A 16,920-nucleotide genomic window follows, 5' to 3' on the forward strand; every position below is an offset into this window, starting at 1 on the left:
GAATGTCATCTCTCTCTCTCTATCTGTCTTAAAGTCACTTCCCTTACCATACTGTAGTTTCGGTTGCATATTATAATGGTGAAATATGTTACACCATAATTACTTTGTAAGTTCTGCAGAATATCAGAGTTTTCAACACCATTCTTCCAGTAGTTTCACATCCCATATTATACTAGTCATTTGGTCAACCGCTGTTCCCAAGGTCACGAATGAAATGTCAAGTTCAAGTTGATGGCAACGTGGATGTGAAGTCCGAGAGGTGCTTAGAATCAAAGGAAAGGTTTCCATGGCAACCAAGAATACTCAATATTGAGCTTGATTGTAGGTTGTTTCTGCAAACTGCTGTTTACCAAAGGTCATGAATCAACCATACCTGAGTCACACATCGGGGTGTGATCGACTGATAAAATGTTGGCTGTGAATGAATTCCAGGAACAAATCAAGTATGAACATTTTGTCTTAAAGTATTTCAACAATGCGCTGTGGCTGCATGTGAGCAAACCCCTACAGGGGGTATAAGGTTGGGTAACTGGGTCAACAGTCAATAAATGGAGCCTACACATAGATGATCTGTGAAATGCGTGGAGCCCTTTACAAATGCATTATATGTGTTCCTAGAGTCTAACACATACAACAAACATTCCCCTTCTCTCTCCCCTCAACTATCTTCTGTCAACTCTCTAATGAAGCCATAAAAATACCCAAATAAAAGTTTATTATTGGCTATAATTGTATGTAGATTATATTACATCCATGCCAAAAATGTCATTTTCTTCATTATTTATATAGCACCTTTCAAACAAGTCAAATTCAATTCAAAGTGCTGGACAGACAATTGCCAAACATATAGAGTGTTAAAAATGGATTTAGAGACTAATAATGCAAGATAAAAGTTAATCGAATAAGAAAGCAATAAAAGATGGGTATTTAAGATAATAAAATACAAGGAAATAAAAAATAACAATAAAAAATAAATACGTAAAAGTTATGAAACTACACAAAATAAGCAGACTGTATTAAAATAATAAAATTTTAATGAAATAAAAGAGATAATGATCAGCAATAAAATGTTGATGAAACAAAATAGAGTAAAATACAAAAACACTATACTGATGACGATAAATAAAATAAAGAATAAAACCATAAACCATAGGTTATATTACATTTATACCAAAAACTTAATTTTCATACAATCAATCAATCAATCAAACTTTATTTATATAGCCCCTTTCAAACAAGTCAAATGTAATTCAAAGTGCTGGAGAGACGATTGACAAAAATATAGAATGTTAAAAATGGATTTAGAGACTAATGCAGAAATAAAAATAAATACATTAAAGTTATGAAACTGCACAAAATAAGCAGATTGTGTTAAAATAATACAATTTTAATCAAATAAAAGAAATCATAATGATCTGCAATAAAATGTTGATTAAACAAAATAGAGAGTAAATACAAAAACACTATAATGATGATGATAAATAAATTAAACTATAAAACGATAAAACAGACTAAATACAGTAGACAACATGCACACTGTATTCTCTATATATTATTGCTATATTTCTTTATAATTTGTGCATCATGTGTTTGCAGCCCAACCTAGTGAAACTAATAAAGTGTGCTAATGAAACAGCTGCAGGTTCATTACTCAGACTGATGATGACTAACAGAGTGTTTACTACTATAATAATGTTCTCAGCTCTCTACTTCCGGTGCTCCCACCAGCTGAGCATGCTCTCCAGTGCTCTCAGCCACGCGGTGCCCACGCGTCGGTTCTGCGCTCTGATTGGCTCTCACCGACACAAACAAAGATTCTCAGCCAATGGGAGCGCTGTGCACGCGCTGAGCCATGCTGTTCATCCTGGCTGCTCGTGCTCCAGAACGAGGCTCGACTCATAAAACCAGCAGAGTTCACTTTGTTTACAGCAGAGACGAGAGAGGAAGTACCAGAGAACCACGCTCCTCTAACAGACAATACCCGACTATAGCGCTCCTCCTGCGGCTCAGCCTGAGCAGATATCAGATATTATATATTATATTACAGATAGATATTACTGACTCAGTCATGGTGGCCATGGCGAAGCGGCTGAAGCTCTTCCAGGTGCTGTTCTCCGACCCCAGTAAGACGTTCTACTGCGGAGGAGACAAGCTGTCCGGTCGGATCCAGGTGGAGGTGAACGAGGTGACACGCGTGTCCGCGGTGCGCGTGCTTGGTCTGGGCTGTGCGAAGGTGGAGTACGCTAAAGGCAAGCAGAGATGCAGACAGGAGGCCGAGTACATGCGATACGAAGAGGTTCTGCTGCTGGACGACCAGCCCACAGGTACACATCACCATTACAGTACACACTGTTATTACACACTGTAACACACACTGTAACACACACTGTAACACACACTGTAACACACACAGTAACACACACTGTAACACACACAGTAACACACACAGTAACACACACTGTAACACACACAGTAACACACACTGTAACACACACAGTAACACCACCACACTCTCTGCTGTCACATCATCACTCTGAAACAAAGTAATTCATCACTGCAGACAACATTTTAACAAAAAGCATCATCTGTCAGTGAAATGAATGAAACACTTCCACATCATCACTCTGCAACAAAGTATCACATCATCACCGATAACTCTGCAACAAAGTATCATCTGTCAGTGAATGAATGAATAGAATTCCATCTGGAGTTCCATGATCTCCCCGTGTTAGCTGGGTTTACCCCGGGTTCTCCGGTTTCCCCCACAGTCCAACAACATGCGTGTTAGGTTACTTGTTGACTCTAAATGTCCCCTAGCTGTGAATATGGTCGTCTGTCTCTGTGTGTCAGCCCCTGAGATAGTCTGCCAGCCTGTCCTAGAGTTGATATTTCCCATGTTGAATCAAACAGCTGTCATCAGTCAGTAGTGGAGCTCAGACTAGACAACATGTCTAATGATGATGTCATTTTCTCTCTCCAGACTCTGATGGATCGGTCGTCTTGAGGCCTGGCAACAAATACGAGTACACGTTTGGATTTGAGCTCCCTCAGCAAGGGTGAGACAGCGTTTCTTACTTTAAATTAATATGATTACATCGGCTTTGGATGTTCATTAAGTTGTACTTTATAGGATACGTTTGGCTTTAATATATTTTCTTCACACGTGTTCTCGCAGGCAGCTGGTGTCATCGTACAAGGGGAAGTTTGGCTACGTCCATTACTACGTGAAGGCCCTGTTGGAGAGGCCACACCAGCCCACCCTCGAGTGTAAGAAACACTTTGAGGTGGAGGAGCCGCTGGACGTCAACACCCCAGACCTGCTGGTGAGTTCACTGACACTGTTTATATGAGCATTGCATATTCTGCCTCAGCCCAAACAGGCCATGATGTACAGTAACAGCTCTGTTTATGTGATGTATAATTTATGATCCAGTGCTGCATTAGTATGATACGGAGTCTCTAGATGAGTTGAGTCTGACCTTCCTGCATCTCCTCAGTCTCCCACAGGTGGCATGAAGGAGAAGAAAGTCACCTGCATGTTCATCCCGGACGGTCAGGTGTCACTGAATGCAAAGATTGACCGCCGTGGCTTCTGTGAAGGCGAAGACATCTGCATCAACGCAAAGTTTGAGAACACCTGCTCCCGCATCGTGGTGCCCAAGGCCGCCATCATCGCCAAGCACACCTACCAGGCCAACGGCCGCACCAAGGTCTTCAGCCAGAAGCTGTCTTCGGTGCGCGGCAACCACATCATCTCCGGCATGTGCGACGCCTGGCAGGGAAAGACCATCAGGGTGCCAAAGATCAAACCCTCCATGCTGGGTTGCAACATAATCCGTGTGGAGTACGCGCTCATGGTGAGCCTTCAGTTGCTGCATGCAGACAGAGATTTATGGCTGTTACATTTTGACATTTGAAAGTGAGAGTGTTAATGTTCATGATTCCTTCTTCCAGATTTACATCCACATCCCTGGAAGTGAGAAGCTGATCCTGGAGCTGCCTCTGGTCATCGGTACCGCCGGTCTGGGCAGCCGCAGCAACAGCGTCAGCAGCAATGACGGTTCGATCAGCAGCAGCACCTCTCAGAGCTGGGTGTCCCTCAGGATGCCCTCTGATCCTCCCAGCTACTGTGACATCACCCGCGACTGCCGCCTGGACACGCCCCTCACGCCGCTCCTTGACGACTTCGACGGTGACGAGAGCCCCATCTTCATGAACTCTCCAACCTTCCAGTTCCCGCCACCTCCAGCGTACACCGAGGTAGATGTTTTGACCGAGTTGTTTCAATATGTGAGCGTAACCCTGTCTAACTGATAAGAGATGACCTTTGCTGATAGCCTCTCTGATTCTTTCCCCAGACTGAGGAGGAGTACAACGGCAACGCTCGCATGCTGCCGGTCTGCTGAAATCCAGCTGTTAGAACTGTGGTCCAGCTCTCAGGGACCGTTCATCTTAAGCACTTGAAAAGGAGCAGAAGGTCCAAACCTCCACAGGAGATGGTGTCGGACAGAAAAGTAAAGCCATGATTGTGGAAACGGACAGAACGAGGCTCGCTGGCTCCGCCCGCTGTCTTCACCGCGCTTCATCACCTATGCCAACCTTGAGTCTTCCTACTGGCGCTCCTCGGGTCAAGAACCGGTTTGGTGCGCTACATTTCTGAATAAGCTGTCCCTTCCAGTGACTCAAACTTTCAGGGTCTCACTTCACTTAACAGACACTTTATGACTTTGTCTTTGGGGCCAAGCATGGTCTGAGTCGGCCCCCGGCCTGCTGTGCTATTTGGGGATTGGTCTTTTCCTCACGATGCTTTGTCATTCCTGTATCTTTTAAGGGATTTCACGAGAGGAACCATCCTTTTTGTTAAGTCCAGTCAGTTTGTGTTGCTGTAAAGAATTTGTCAGGAATCTTTTTGCCTTTGAGAATTACAGCATGTAGAATAATCTTCCTCGGATGCTAAAAGAGGAACCAGCGTTTGGAGAAATGTGGTTTGTTCCTGTATTTTATTGCACTTTTGTCATTGATGCATTTTGCTCTACCACTGCCTACACGACTTCCTGTTTATGTTTTATTTGAACAATGTTTGTGATGTGGAGAGTGGATTGTTTTTGTTTGTTGATAAAACACTCTAAACTTGTTGGAACCTCACCTTTGATTTCCAAATCCCAGCTTGGTGATTGGCTCTAAAGTGCCAAACATGAACCATACAACATTCACGCTCCGGTATCGTGGTGGGACACACCGTACGTGAGGATAATCATCGGATGTGATCTGCAGTTGTCATAGACAACGTTTCACCGTGTTATCTCCACCGTGGTGGTTTCACAACTCCTCTTCTTTCAGGGCGCGAAGGAAATCACTGCTAAAGACTGATAAAGTGAGAAAGTATGTTTTCAATGCATCCTCGATACTTATAACAAAGTATTTTTGTATGAAACCCTATGGGTTAGTTTTGTATTAAAGAAATGTTGAAAAGTATCCCATGTCTGCTCTTTCCTGTGAAACTCTGGTTTCAGATCAGCCATCAGAAGTCAGTTCATCAAAGTTCTGGTTCAGTCTTCAGAAGTCAGTTCATCAAAGTTCTGGTTCAGCCATCAGAAGTCAGTTCATCAAAGTTCTGGTTCAGTCTTCCCTTCTCTGACTCACATGCACAAAATATTCAGTTTTTTGCTCTTATTCTGAAAAAGACAATATTCTTACTGGACTGTTTACATGGCTAATATCAATGAATATTCCACTAATATTCCCGTTTACATGCACCGTGCTGCATACTCCGAATAACGCAACCGATGGCGGACTTGTTTGTGCAAAAACAGCCTCTCTCTTTCATTCCTTCGTCCACCTTCTTGAAATGATTGGCGTTGTGATGTTTACACAAACCTGTTGATATCTTAAGTCTTTCATAATGTTTAAAAGTAGCTGTGTTTCTCTCCTTCCCAACAGAAATGTGGGCTTCTCTTTTGGGCAAACATCTCTGCAAACTGTGGGCTAGTTGGTTTGTGTACAACGCACAGAGCTGGACGTAAACAGACAAGATGACGCGGGGCCGTGTTTTGTAAAACTGATGTACAAATCCCAACTGAGACCCAAGGCTTTGAAGGAAATTTTTACATAGTGGCCACACTATTGTCATGTGATGCCATTGGGCCCAAAAATACTTTTTCCCATAGACTTCCATTGGGAAAGAGACGTCTGTAAAGCAGTGTTACGCCCCACTGTTGGGCAGCCCTACTGTGGTGAACAACACTCCAACACAATGACCCAAACCAACCACAAAATACACCTTTAAAACTCTCAAAATCCATAGGATTTATGAACAAAGACATGAAAAGAAAGATCATATAAAGTGTTAAGCTGAGAGGCAGCAGAACCAGCAGCAGAAGCAGCCGTCCCATCACCAGGAGCCTCTCCCTTCTGCTGCTGGCACAGGAGCTTTTAAAGCACTTCCTTCCCGACCTCGTTTAGCAAATGCAGCACAACGATGAATAAACAATCTGTCACGTTGTCACTCAATCACACACAGTAGTGCAAAAACATGTTTAGCACGGCACTAATATAATACACGAGTTCACCGTGACAGATTACCAACATACCATTGATTCATTGAAATGAAGTGTACTTGGCACTTAAACTTCAGGCTGCATGTTAATGTAAAACACAGCTAAATACACAGATCAAAAGTACTCAGTCCACAAGACTTAACATCTCACTACCTGAGCATGTAGACTTAATTAAAGTGCACTCATGTCTGGAGCCATAACAATGTTGATTAGAGCGCACAGCACTGCACATAAGAAACCTCTTCAAGCCTCAAGAGGAAGCATGTGATGTGCAATTAGGTCACAACAGATTATTGACAAAAAGGTGTCAACTTGTGTGAAGTGTGAAACAAACGAGATCTTATCACACACACAAACGGGCCGACTAAGGTGCTGCCACAGAGTTTAAGAATGAGCAGCAACTGCACAAGAAGCCAAATCAGTGGGTGCCCTTCCCATAAGGTACACAATGGCGAGGAGGTGAAAAACAAAACCACAATACCAAACAAAGTTACTGCGATTACCAACACAGAAACAGTACCACAGGTGAGCAACACAAATGTGGAGGGCAACAGCCCAAACCACAAGTTACTGCACGCAGGTATTTATTACAGCTACACAAAACTAAAAAGCCAAAGAGAAGAGTCAAACAAGTTGCTGTGCAAAGTGCAGACTGGGGAAACAAGCTGTAGAGAGACGCCCCAACCCGCCTACAGAAATGGCTAATTGCCGAGCTCGAGGCGGCTTTAAACGCTGAACTCAGTGCAACACCGAAAGACCAACGATGTAGCCAACAGCAATACACTGAAGCGTACCCCCCACTCAGGATGACCACCAAAAATAAGAAAGGCAAAATCACAAAGTGGCTCTTTAAACCTGCCCGCTGACTACCTAGTCAAGGTGCTCTAAACCAAAATTCCAAGCTGGTCAAACAGTTACCCAGTCAAAACCACAACTAAACAAACAGCAATAACCACAAATGATCTAAACTCTGAACTCAAAGGCCACAAGATAACACAAAAACTTACATTACTTCACCTCATGGACGTTCTAATCCCGGACGAGCCCCCATTAGTTACGCCCCACCCTTGGGCAGCCCTACTGGGGCGAACAACGCTCCAACACACTGACCCAAACCAACCAATAAAGACATATGAAAGAAAACTCACAAGTATACTTGCAGTAAAAACTAATAAAATAGTAGTTTACTGAGAGCATACTTTAAAGTGTACTTTCATAAACTAAAAATGGGCTACAAGTATATATGACTAGTAAACTAACAGCATACCTATAAATTCACTTGTAGTATAGTTCACTTCATAATATAGTTGCAGTACAAAATACAACTTAGATGTAAACTAGTTGTGTACACAAAGTTTACTACACTTACACTTAAAGTACACTTAAAAGTATACTTTTATAAACTAAAAAGCAGGGCCAATTTAGTCCCAAGAAGTATTGAAGTAGTACACTTTAAAGTATACACTGATATTAGCATACTTAGGACATAAAGTATACTTGGGAAATATACTTGAACTTTACTTCATTTGTCAGCCAACCCAACACACACAAGCAGCAGTAGATTGAACCATTTGGCTTCAGGCGTATATATACAGTAGAATAGTTCCAGTGTTCCTGTGCAGCCAGAGAGGCCTGTGCATGATTCTTTTTTTTCTTTTTCAAAGTATGTTCTCTGCTGTGTGCTGCTGACGTCTGGTGACTGCTGAGAGACACAGATAAGGAAACTGTGTGAGTCACTGTGTGAGGGGGCTGCTGCTCCGGGCCTGTAAGGTCGCCCAGGAACGCCTACGAGGAAAGTTAGTGTGGATATTCATGGTCCTCACAAGCAATGGAGTTTACTGAGCACGTTCCTGCTCCCCAGAGGATTAACCCCAGGACAAATTTACATACATGGTTCGGTTCTAAGAATACGAAGTAATCAGTATGTTGTTTGTTTCAGCAGCGTACAGTGGGTGAACCGTCCTGCTGACACAAATACTCATCAGAGCACCACATGTCCCCAACACATGCACTATATTTCCTCCTGTTGGTTTGATAAAAGACTACAGTGACCAGATGTTTCTGAGTCTTATACTTTAATGTGTCATCTGTCTGAAGGTCAGGTCTAAGGACTACCTGGCTTTAAATGAAGCATCTCTTTCTCCCACCTCACAGCTGGTGAAGATGGGCAGAGTGCAGTCTTTGTTGAGAAGAGGTTCCTTCGGTTCCTTTCTTTGACATTTATCTGATAGTTTGACGGTGGAAACTTGACAGAAAACTTTGGGATGACTTGCAACGCAGGTCGCTGGGTGACTAGAACCAGGGTTGTCATGGTTACAGCCATCTTAGACCACCTGGTTCCCAGGACATCCTAGTGGTGTGTATTTAAATGAACACAGTAAAGTTTACATGTAGGTCACAGCTCGCTGTGGATCAGGTTGTGTAACACACCCGCTGTGCTTTCTTTGTTCTGAGCTGACACAACATGCTATGTTGTTTAAGGTGTGTGTGTCTGTGTGTCTGTGTGTGTGTGTGTGCAGGTGTGTGTGAGCAACAACATCATTCCCATCATGTCATGATACGAGCATGTTGCACGCGTCGGTCCGTTCTCAGACACGGCCTCTGATTGGCTGAGGCGGCGGAGCACCTCGCTCCTCTTTGGCTAAAGCAGTTGTTCACGAGGGTTAGCATTCAAGAGCTGCATGCACTCACACACCCACACACACACACACACACACACACACACACACACTGAGCTGGTTTCATCTGGTTTCCTCTCATTTCCTCATCCTCCCTCTGTTTGTTCCCTCAGTGTGATTTATGACAGGAAGTTGGCGGTGCTTACACAGCAAGTCTGGTCAGGAGCTTAACAAGCATGCTTCTGATAAACACACAGAGACGAACACGAGGACTCAAACACACTAAAACACTCATACAGAAACAATAATGTCTTTATACTCTGTCATAATCCATCTGGAGCATGCATCCCTGATATTATACTGTATCATTTATTATATGCCTGAAACTCACATTTAGTGAGATGACGTAACTCGATGTAAACAAACACGTCTCTCCTTCCCGCCTTCAGAGCCGTCTCACAAGTTATGAGATGCAATCATGGACTCGGTCAGTCTCTTAAAGACGAGCCTTTATGCTTATCTTCAGGTGCATATTTTGGGTTTCTACTAGAACATGTGTACATGGTTTAATGTAAAAAGCCCAGCCCTGCTCTGATTGGTCAGCTGGCCCACTCTGTTGTGGTTGGTCAGCTGAATTCTGTTTGACAGCGTTGCCAAACTAGCCATTATGCAAATGTGTTACTTGGTGACATCACTGTGTTACGGACGAAAAGGCGGGACTTCAAGCGAGGCGTTTCAGGCAGTTCAGGAGCAAAAAACGATGTAACACTAAAGGAGCTAAAACCCCGTCTATTTAGTCTGGCTTTTATGTAGTGTTTTATAGTTTTATAATATTATTAGTTTTTTATTGTTTATACTTATTTTATTTATCATCTTCATTATAGTGTTTATTTTACTCTATTTTATTTAGTCAACATTTTATTGCTGATCATTATTATCTCTTTTGTTCTCTTTTATTTTATTAATTAGGGTTAATGGCCAAAATTTGTTATTCTCGTAACATTACGAAATTTTTGTCGTAAAGTTATGACTTTATTGTGTAAATCTCAGATGTGTTGTCCCTCAATGTGGCCCTAATACTCCGTAGTACATTGTCTCTTTGTCCCTCACTGCATTAGACTGATATACTATATACTTAGACTATAAACTGTGTTACCTTCATCACAATGATCACATGTTTTGCAGCTCCAGACAGATGTTTAGATAGTAAAGGTTGCTGACACCTGGACTAACTCAAGGGTTAAAAACATCTGGATTGTTGTTGAGCTGGATCATATTTGTCTAATTGTGTTTCAGACTCAGTATTATAACGTGTAACCAACAAGGTGGCGTTCATACACATCATGTTTATGATTATGAACATAATCCTAATTATATGTAGCCATGAACATTGGTCATATTGTCAGTACTCCTCAGAAGTTCTGCAGGTTTCCCCACTAATCTCCTCTGTTACATCCAACCAGTAAAAACACACTCCTCTCTTCATGAGCTGAGAACCAGCAGAGCTCCCATTGGCTGAAATCCGCTGCCAGGTCTTCTGTGATTGGCTGAAGTCCTTGTTCATGCATGGGGCACGCAGTCCGAGCATGTCCTCCTCATCCCCTGGAGGAAGTCTGCTGCTGATTCACACAGGAGGGACTTTCTATGATTACTGCTGCTCAGGCTACTTTCACTTCTGGAATTTAGCTGTGATTTCTGTGAAAGGCGGGTCACTGTGTACACTCATCCATTTCTCTGCAGACTCACGATAAAGTTTTCTCGGAGAGAGTAAATGTCAACACTGTTGCTGCTCCCCCTTATTAACCTCTCCCACTCCACCTCTCTTCTCCATAGACCTGCTTTAGTCTTCTTTATGAGGTTCAGGGGGTGTTTAGGGGAAGATAGCAGGTCAACAGTAGATGTCACATAGAAGTGGTGATCATCATCTGAAAGCTGAGAACCTGAAGGTTAATCTGAGATGCAGCTCAGCACTGAGGGTCAAAAGTGTATCAGGGTTTAGAGCATGATGATAGAAGTATCTGATGGTCATCTCCATGCTCTATTATGTCTCATAAGTTGTTGCAGCAGTGTTTGGGTTGATACCATTTGTTCCACAGATTTGGTGCTAAATTTAACCTTTTTGTTACCACGGGAGAATTGATAAAAATGATCAATAATCCCTCCAAAATACCACATTAAGACACCAAGACCTCGAGGAACACCATAGAAGAAGACATGCTGTGATTTGGGATCAAAAACTTTTATTGAATTTTTGCAAGAATGACATTTTTCGTCGATTGGATGGCGAACACTTCTGTTCTAGAAAGTGCTCAGAAACGCCCTCATTGATCAATCTAGCTAGGAAAGATAAAATAATAAAATGCTGTTATTGAAGTCTCAAATAAATAACATGTAGAACCATTTCTGCATCTTTGAAAGTCAAAACTGATTTCATCTTGGAGATATTTACGTCAGCTTTTCTTTGAACTCTCAAATGGCAAAAAACTGGACTGGACACGTTTTCTGATATTATATCAATTTGGTTTATATTGTCTGAATATTCAGGCAGCTATTGTTTTTTTGGTCTCGTTATGCAGAGCTGGATTATTCCACCAGGGGGCCCCAAAGCAGAAATCCGCCGTGGCCCCGAGGCCCGGTCTCTCTCCCCCCCGTTCTCCGTTCTCCGTGCACTGCATCAGTGAGTCATTACTTTGTGGTTACTCATCTTGAAGAATGCACCATGTAAGCAGCACAACATGTTCTGAGATAAAGGTTCGATTACAGGAGGTCGTCCAGCGGCTTCCAGGTGTGCCTGAGCCTCTCCAGCGAGGAACCTGGAAAGCAGAGCTGGAGCCAGGCAGCTTTAGTAGGAGTTCATAGTTCCTGTATCTGTAGCCTGAAGGCGGTTCTCTCTCTCCAGTCAGAGACAACAACAGTCTGACTGGAGTCTGGAGACGTCTGAGCATGCCCAGACTGACAAACACTGACAAACAGCCATCCAGCCGCCAACTGGATCAACAGATTACACACAATCCGCCACCAACCAGCCTCCACCTGCACACACAGCTCCTCCACCTCCACCTGCACACACAGCTTCTCTACCTCCACCTGCACACACAGCTTCTCCACCTCCACCTACACACACAGCTTCTCCACCTCCACCTGCACACACAGCTTCTCTACCTCCACCTGCACACACACAGCTTCTCTACCTCCACCTGCACACACACAGCTTCTCTACCTCCACCTGCACACACAGCTTCTCTACCTCCACCTGCACACACAGCTTCTACACCTCCACCTGCACACACAGCTCCTCCACCTCCACCTGCACACACACAGCTTCTCTACCTCCACCTGCACACACAGCTTCTCTACCTCCACCTGCACACACAGCTCCTCTACCGGCCGAGCTGATAAGAGATTTTCAATTAGTTTTTATTTCATTTTAGTTTTGACTTTTCAGTTTCATTTTGGTTCAGTTTCAGTTAGTTTTCAGAGTTCATTTGTTGTAATTTAGTTTCAAAGTTAATCTTTGCTCTACTTTAGTGTCGGATGTGAGACTGTATGTGTGAGAGTTCGGATGTGAGACTGTGTGTGTGAGAGTTCATGCTGTCTCCTTGTTTCAGTAGTGATATATTAGATCTTGTTACTTTCCCCCAAAAAAACTAAAACCTGAATGACAGCGGTCACTACGGGGAAACTAACAAATACATAAAATGCACACAAAAATGATGATAAAAGGTTCTAAAAGGAGACTGGAAATATAACTCCCCACAGCCGCCCACTAAAATCTACCAGAGATGATGACAGACCAACAACAAAAGGTATCGGACCCAAAAGAGATGTAAGTTGTGAATCACTGAGAGGAGACAACAGAGAAATAGAGGCTGGCTAAAGATGAGCACCACGAAACCCAAAACCCAGAAACCCAAAACCCAGAAACCAGAGAGCCAGAGAGCCACCTGAAGGTGTCGACCCTCTGCAGACAAACAACCAACTGAGCAGCCGACCTGCTGAGAAACTGGAGCCTCCGTGCAGGCTGATGATCAGCAGCTGAGGATGATCACAGGTGATACCACTGATGAGCTAAACAGCTTCTCTACCTCCACCTGCAATCAGCTTCTCTACCTCCACCTGCACACACACAGCTTCTCTACCTCCACCTGCACACACACAGCTTCTCTACCTCCACCTGCACACACAGCTTCTCTACCTCCACAGCCAAACACAGCAGACAAGGTGGAACATGCATCACAGACGTTTTGTTTTGCACACACACAGAGCTGGGTGGGACATGTGTGTGTGTGTGTGTGTGTGTGTGTGTGTGTGTGTGTGTGTGTGTGTGTGTGTGTGTGTGTGTGTGTGTATGTGTGTGTGTGTGTGTGTGTGTGTGTGTGTACGTGTGTGTGCGTGTGTGCGGGTGTGTGTGTGTGTGTGTGTATGTGTGTGTGTGTGTGTATGTGTGTGTGTGTGTGTGTGTATGTGTGTGTGTGTGTGTGTGCGGGTGTGTGTGTGTGTGTGTGTGTGTGTGTGTGTGTGTGTGTGTGTGTGTGTGTGTGTGTGTATGCGTGTGTGCGGGTGTGTGTGTGTGTGTGTGTGTGTGTGAGAGAGAGAGAGAGAAAGAGGGAGGAAGGAGTAAACAGGAGTGAGGAATGTCTGGCTGCACCTTCAGCAAACTAACTGCAAAACAAGTTTCACCACGAGGCCAGGAGGACCTCCAGAGGAACTCTCTTGCATTTCTTTGTTCCTCATTGCATTTGTGGTCACAGTCCATATTTACAGCTCGCTACAAATGAAAATGCCAAAGCTCATCTGACTACATTTTTACAAAAAGCAGACTGAGTTGCAAACACAGACGGTTCATGAGACGATCCATGAGACGAGTGTTCACACTCTGTCTGCTATAAATCACAGCCATGTTTGATTCCTGCCCAGTTAGAGAACAGAGATCTGAATATTCTCCTGAATCCCAGTTCCCTTGATTGCACGTGTTGGTGTCAGATTCAGTTACTAAAAGAGAGATTTTTATTTTGCATCACTCCTCCACTGGAAGTGTGCTGATCCATCCTCAGCCTCTTCTTGTTTAGATCAAAACACTCTGATAACTTCTGTAGAAGATGGAAGTCACTGACCTCCATGAACTCTAATCTGATAATTGGCCAATTATCAGATTAGAGTATTTTTATTACCAACAATTATGTTGGTTGGAGTAGAGTGATTTTATTATGCCATTATTACTGAACTCCCTTATTCTGCAGCCCTTATATTCATCTCATTGGTCTAATGTGCTGACGTGTTCTTTATTCTATCGTTGAATATACATGTTCCCAATAAAAACACCTGCACCTGAGGAGAGAAATAGGCATTAACGTAACAGAATATTGATTCATATTTGATCAGCGCTGCCTAGTTTGACCGTTTGGTCGGAGTTCAGAGTGATTGACAGCCGGCTCTCAGAGACGGCAGCTGGACAGCAGACCTCAGATCAGCTCTTACTGCTTGTTTTCCTCCGGTCTGTGAAATCTTGCAGATGCCGTTAGGAGCACCGGAGGACACAGAGGGACATGACTATTTTCAGATTACCTGTCTCATGTACTACTGTCAGGATATAGTGACCACTGCTGCTTTAACACACACGTGTCTGTCCCACAGTGTTGACGTAGTCTTTGCGGGTTCACAGGTCTTAAAGAGTTGGGGAGCAACAGCTTACCGATGCTTTAAAGTTTGAACTATTACAAAGTGCAAAACCAAAACCACTGGACGGACTGGAGACGAGATGGCGTCGGTAGTGACGGCATACAGCTGCAGTTACACAATGCTACACAACAACGCTGTTCCATTTCATTTCAGGGAAGTTGTCCTTGAAATGCCTTTGGAAGGTCACACTGGAGTCTCCTGCAGACTGTTGGTCACTTGCAGCATGCACCTCTCTAAATGTCCTCCAGCTGCTGTGTGTCCGTCCTTGAGGACACACCTGTGGGTAAACACTCAGAGGACTTTCCGTTCCAACACGTTCCACACGGTGTTGTCCTAGAGAGCGGCCCCACCCGCTGCCACACATTGTACTGCAGTAACAGCGGCGTCCTCAGACCTGCTGTTTACAGCCTTTGTGTTGCGTAATGTGTTTTCCTCACACAGACACTCAGAGAGGTGCAGCAGTTCGGAGAACCTCGACATGTTTAACTGGAAAGACAAAGAAACAGCACGTTTCCTGAGTGTGACACACAACAATAACTCTGATCACTATTTGTTTGTGGTGATGATTATGAATTATCAACATCAGTGATCAGATTACTGAAGCCCTGATAGGCTCATTTGTTTCTGATTTAAAGCTGCAGTAGTAGAAACGGAGCAAATATTATTATAAAAGTTAGTTTTATAAAACGGTCACTATATCCTGACAGTAGTGCATGAGACAGGTAACCTGAAAAATAATCATGTTCCTCCGGTGTCCTCCGGTGCTCCTAACGGCATCTGCAAATTTTCACAGACCGGAGGAGAACAAGCAGTCAGAGCTGATCTGAGGTCTGCTGTCCAGCTGCCGTCTCTGAGAGCTGGCTGTCAATCACTCTGAACTCCGACCAAACGGTGAAACTAGGCAGCGTTGATCAAATATGAATCAATATTCTGTTATTGTAATGCCTATTTCTCTCCTGACATGTTCTCACAATCATCTCGTAGTGCACGGTTTAGCTGGAACATGAGAACGTTTGTGACCCACTACCCCGGATGTATAAAGAGAACTGGACCCAGCGTTGGAGGCGGGGCTCCGTTCATCCTATCAGAGAGTCTCAGTGGAGCATGAAGACAAAACGGCTCGACTTCCGTCTGGAAAAGTACCCGGATCTTTGGTCACGTGGAACATGCGCAGTAGCGTCCGCTCAGTCACATGACTCGGTCACGGGGTCACGCCGTCGTCACGACTTGGCTCTCCAGCCTCGGTCTGGGTCTCACTCACATGAACGGAGGAAGGGAAATAACTCTGGATTCAGCTGTTAGAGCGTTTTACAACTTTAAAAACGTAATGATTTAAATAAGGATTATTAGAGTGTTTGTACAGTAAAGTCGGTCGCAGGTCTCAGAGGGTTAAAGGTCAGTTATAAAACATTAGTAAGAAGAACTTTAGGTTGCATCTTCATATAAATAATCTCATCCTGCTGCAGGTTGGAGGCTGTTACTGAGTTTACATCAACATCTCTCTCAGCTGATCTGCTGACAGAGAGTCTGACACCTTGACCTTGACTCAAACGGAGAAGTGCTGCTTTCACCTCTTTTCGTGGTCCAGCTGACATCAGCTCAGCAGTTTGAGTGTGTGGGAGCCGCTGGAGGGTTGCTGAGGCAGCAACCACATTCACTACATTCAGATTGCAGCGCAGTTAGAGCAGCTATTAGTCCTGTTTACCTCAAAGCAGAAAGGTTGGAAGCCGCTGGTCGGCTGGACCTCTCTGTGTTGGCATGTCTCTCTGAGTCTCCCACACACCTGCAGATCATCTACACTGGAGGACTCAACATCGCTGGAGGATGTGAATGGTTGTCTGTCTGTATGTGTCAGCCCTGTGATGAACTGGTGACCTGTCCGGCTGTACGCTGCGTCTCGCCCAGCTGAGGACAGGCTTCAGCCCCAATGACCATGACCATGACCATGACCATGACACTGATGCTACTGATGGTGTTGATGATGAAAAAAATATATATATCTGCTTCTGTCCACCCTGTGCGTTGCCTCTATGTGTTGCCTCTGTGCGTTGCCTCTATGTGTTGCC

The 16,920-nt window shown here is 44.0% G+C and overlaps 1 protein-coding gene across 2 annotated transcripts in view; it reads left to right on the top strand.

The window, feature by feature from the left end:
* Positions 1 to 5,475, top strand: part of txnipa (thioredoxin interacting protein a) — an 8,019-nt gene extending 2,544 nt beyond the window's left edge. Inside the window, exons 2-7 of one of the 2 annotated variants that reach the window (XM_037794688.1) lie at positions 2,063 to 2,324; positions 2,981 to 3,056; positions 3,176 to 3,323; positions 3,498 to 3,857; positions 3,955 to 4,260; positions 4,359 to 5,475. In XM_037794688.1, coding sequence (XP_037650616.1) covers positions 2,069 to 2,324; positions 2,981 to 3,056; positions 3,176 to 3,323; positions 3,498 to 3,857; positions 3,955 to 4,260; positions 4,359 to 4,406 — 1,194 coding nt within the window. In that variant the 5' untranslated portion in view covers positions 2,063 to 2,068 and the 3' untranslated portion in view covers positions 4,407 to 5,475. Of the gene's footprint in view, positions 1 to 1,926; positions 2,325 to 2,980; positions 3,057 to 3,175; positions 3,324 to 3,497; positions 3,858 to 3,954; positions 4,261 to 4,337 lie in introns of those variants that run through there. The other variant, XM_037794689.1, reaches the window with a different exon arrangement.
* Positions 5,476 to 16,920: the final 11,445 nt, after the last annotated feature.

The sequence above is a fragment of the Sebastes umbrosus genome, chromosome 15, assembly GCF_015220745.1.
Source record: "Sebastes umbrosus isolate fSebUmb1 chromosome 15, fSebUmb1.pri, whole genome shotgun sequence".
Lineage (NCBI taxonomy): Eukaryota > Metazoa > Chordata > Actinopteri > Perciformes > Sebastidae > Sebastes > Sebastes umbrosus.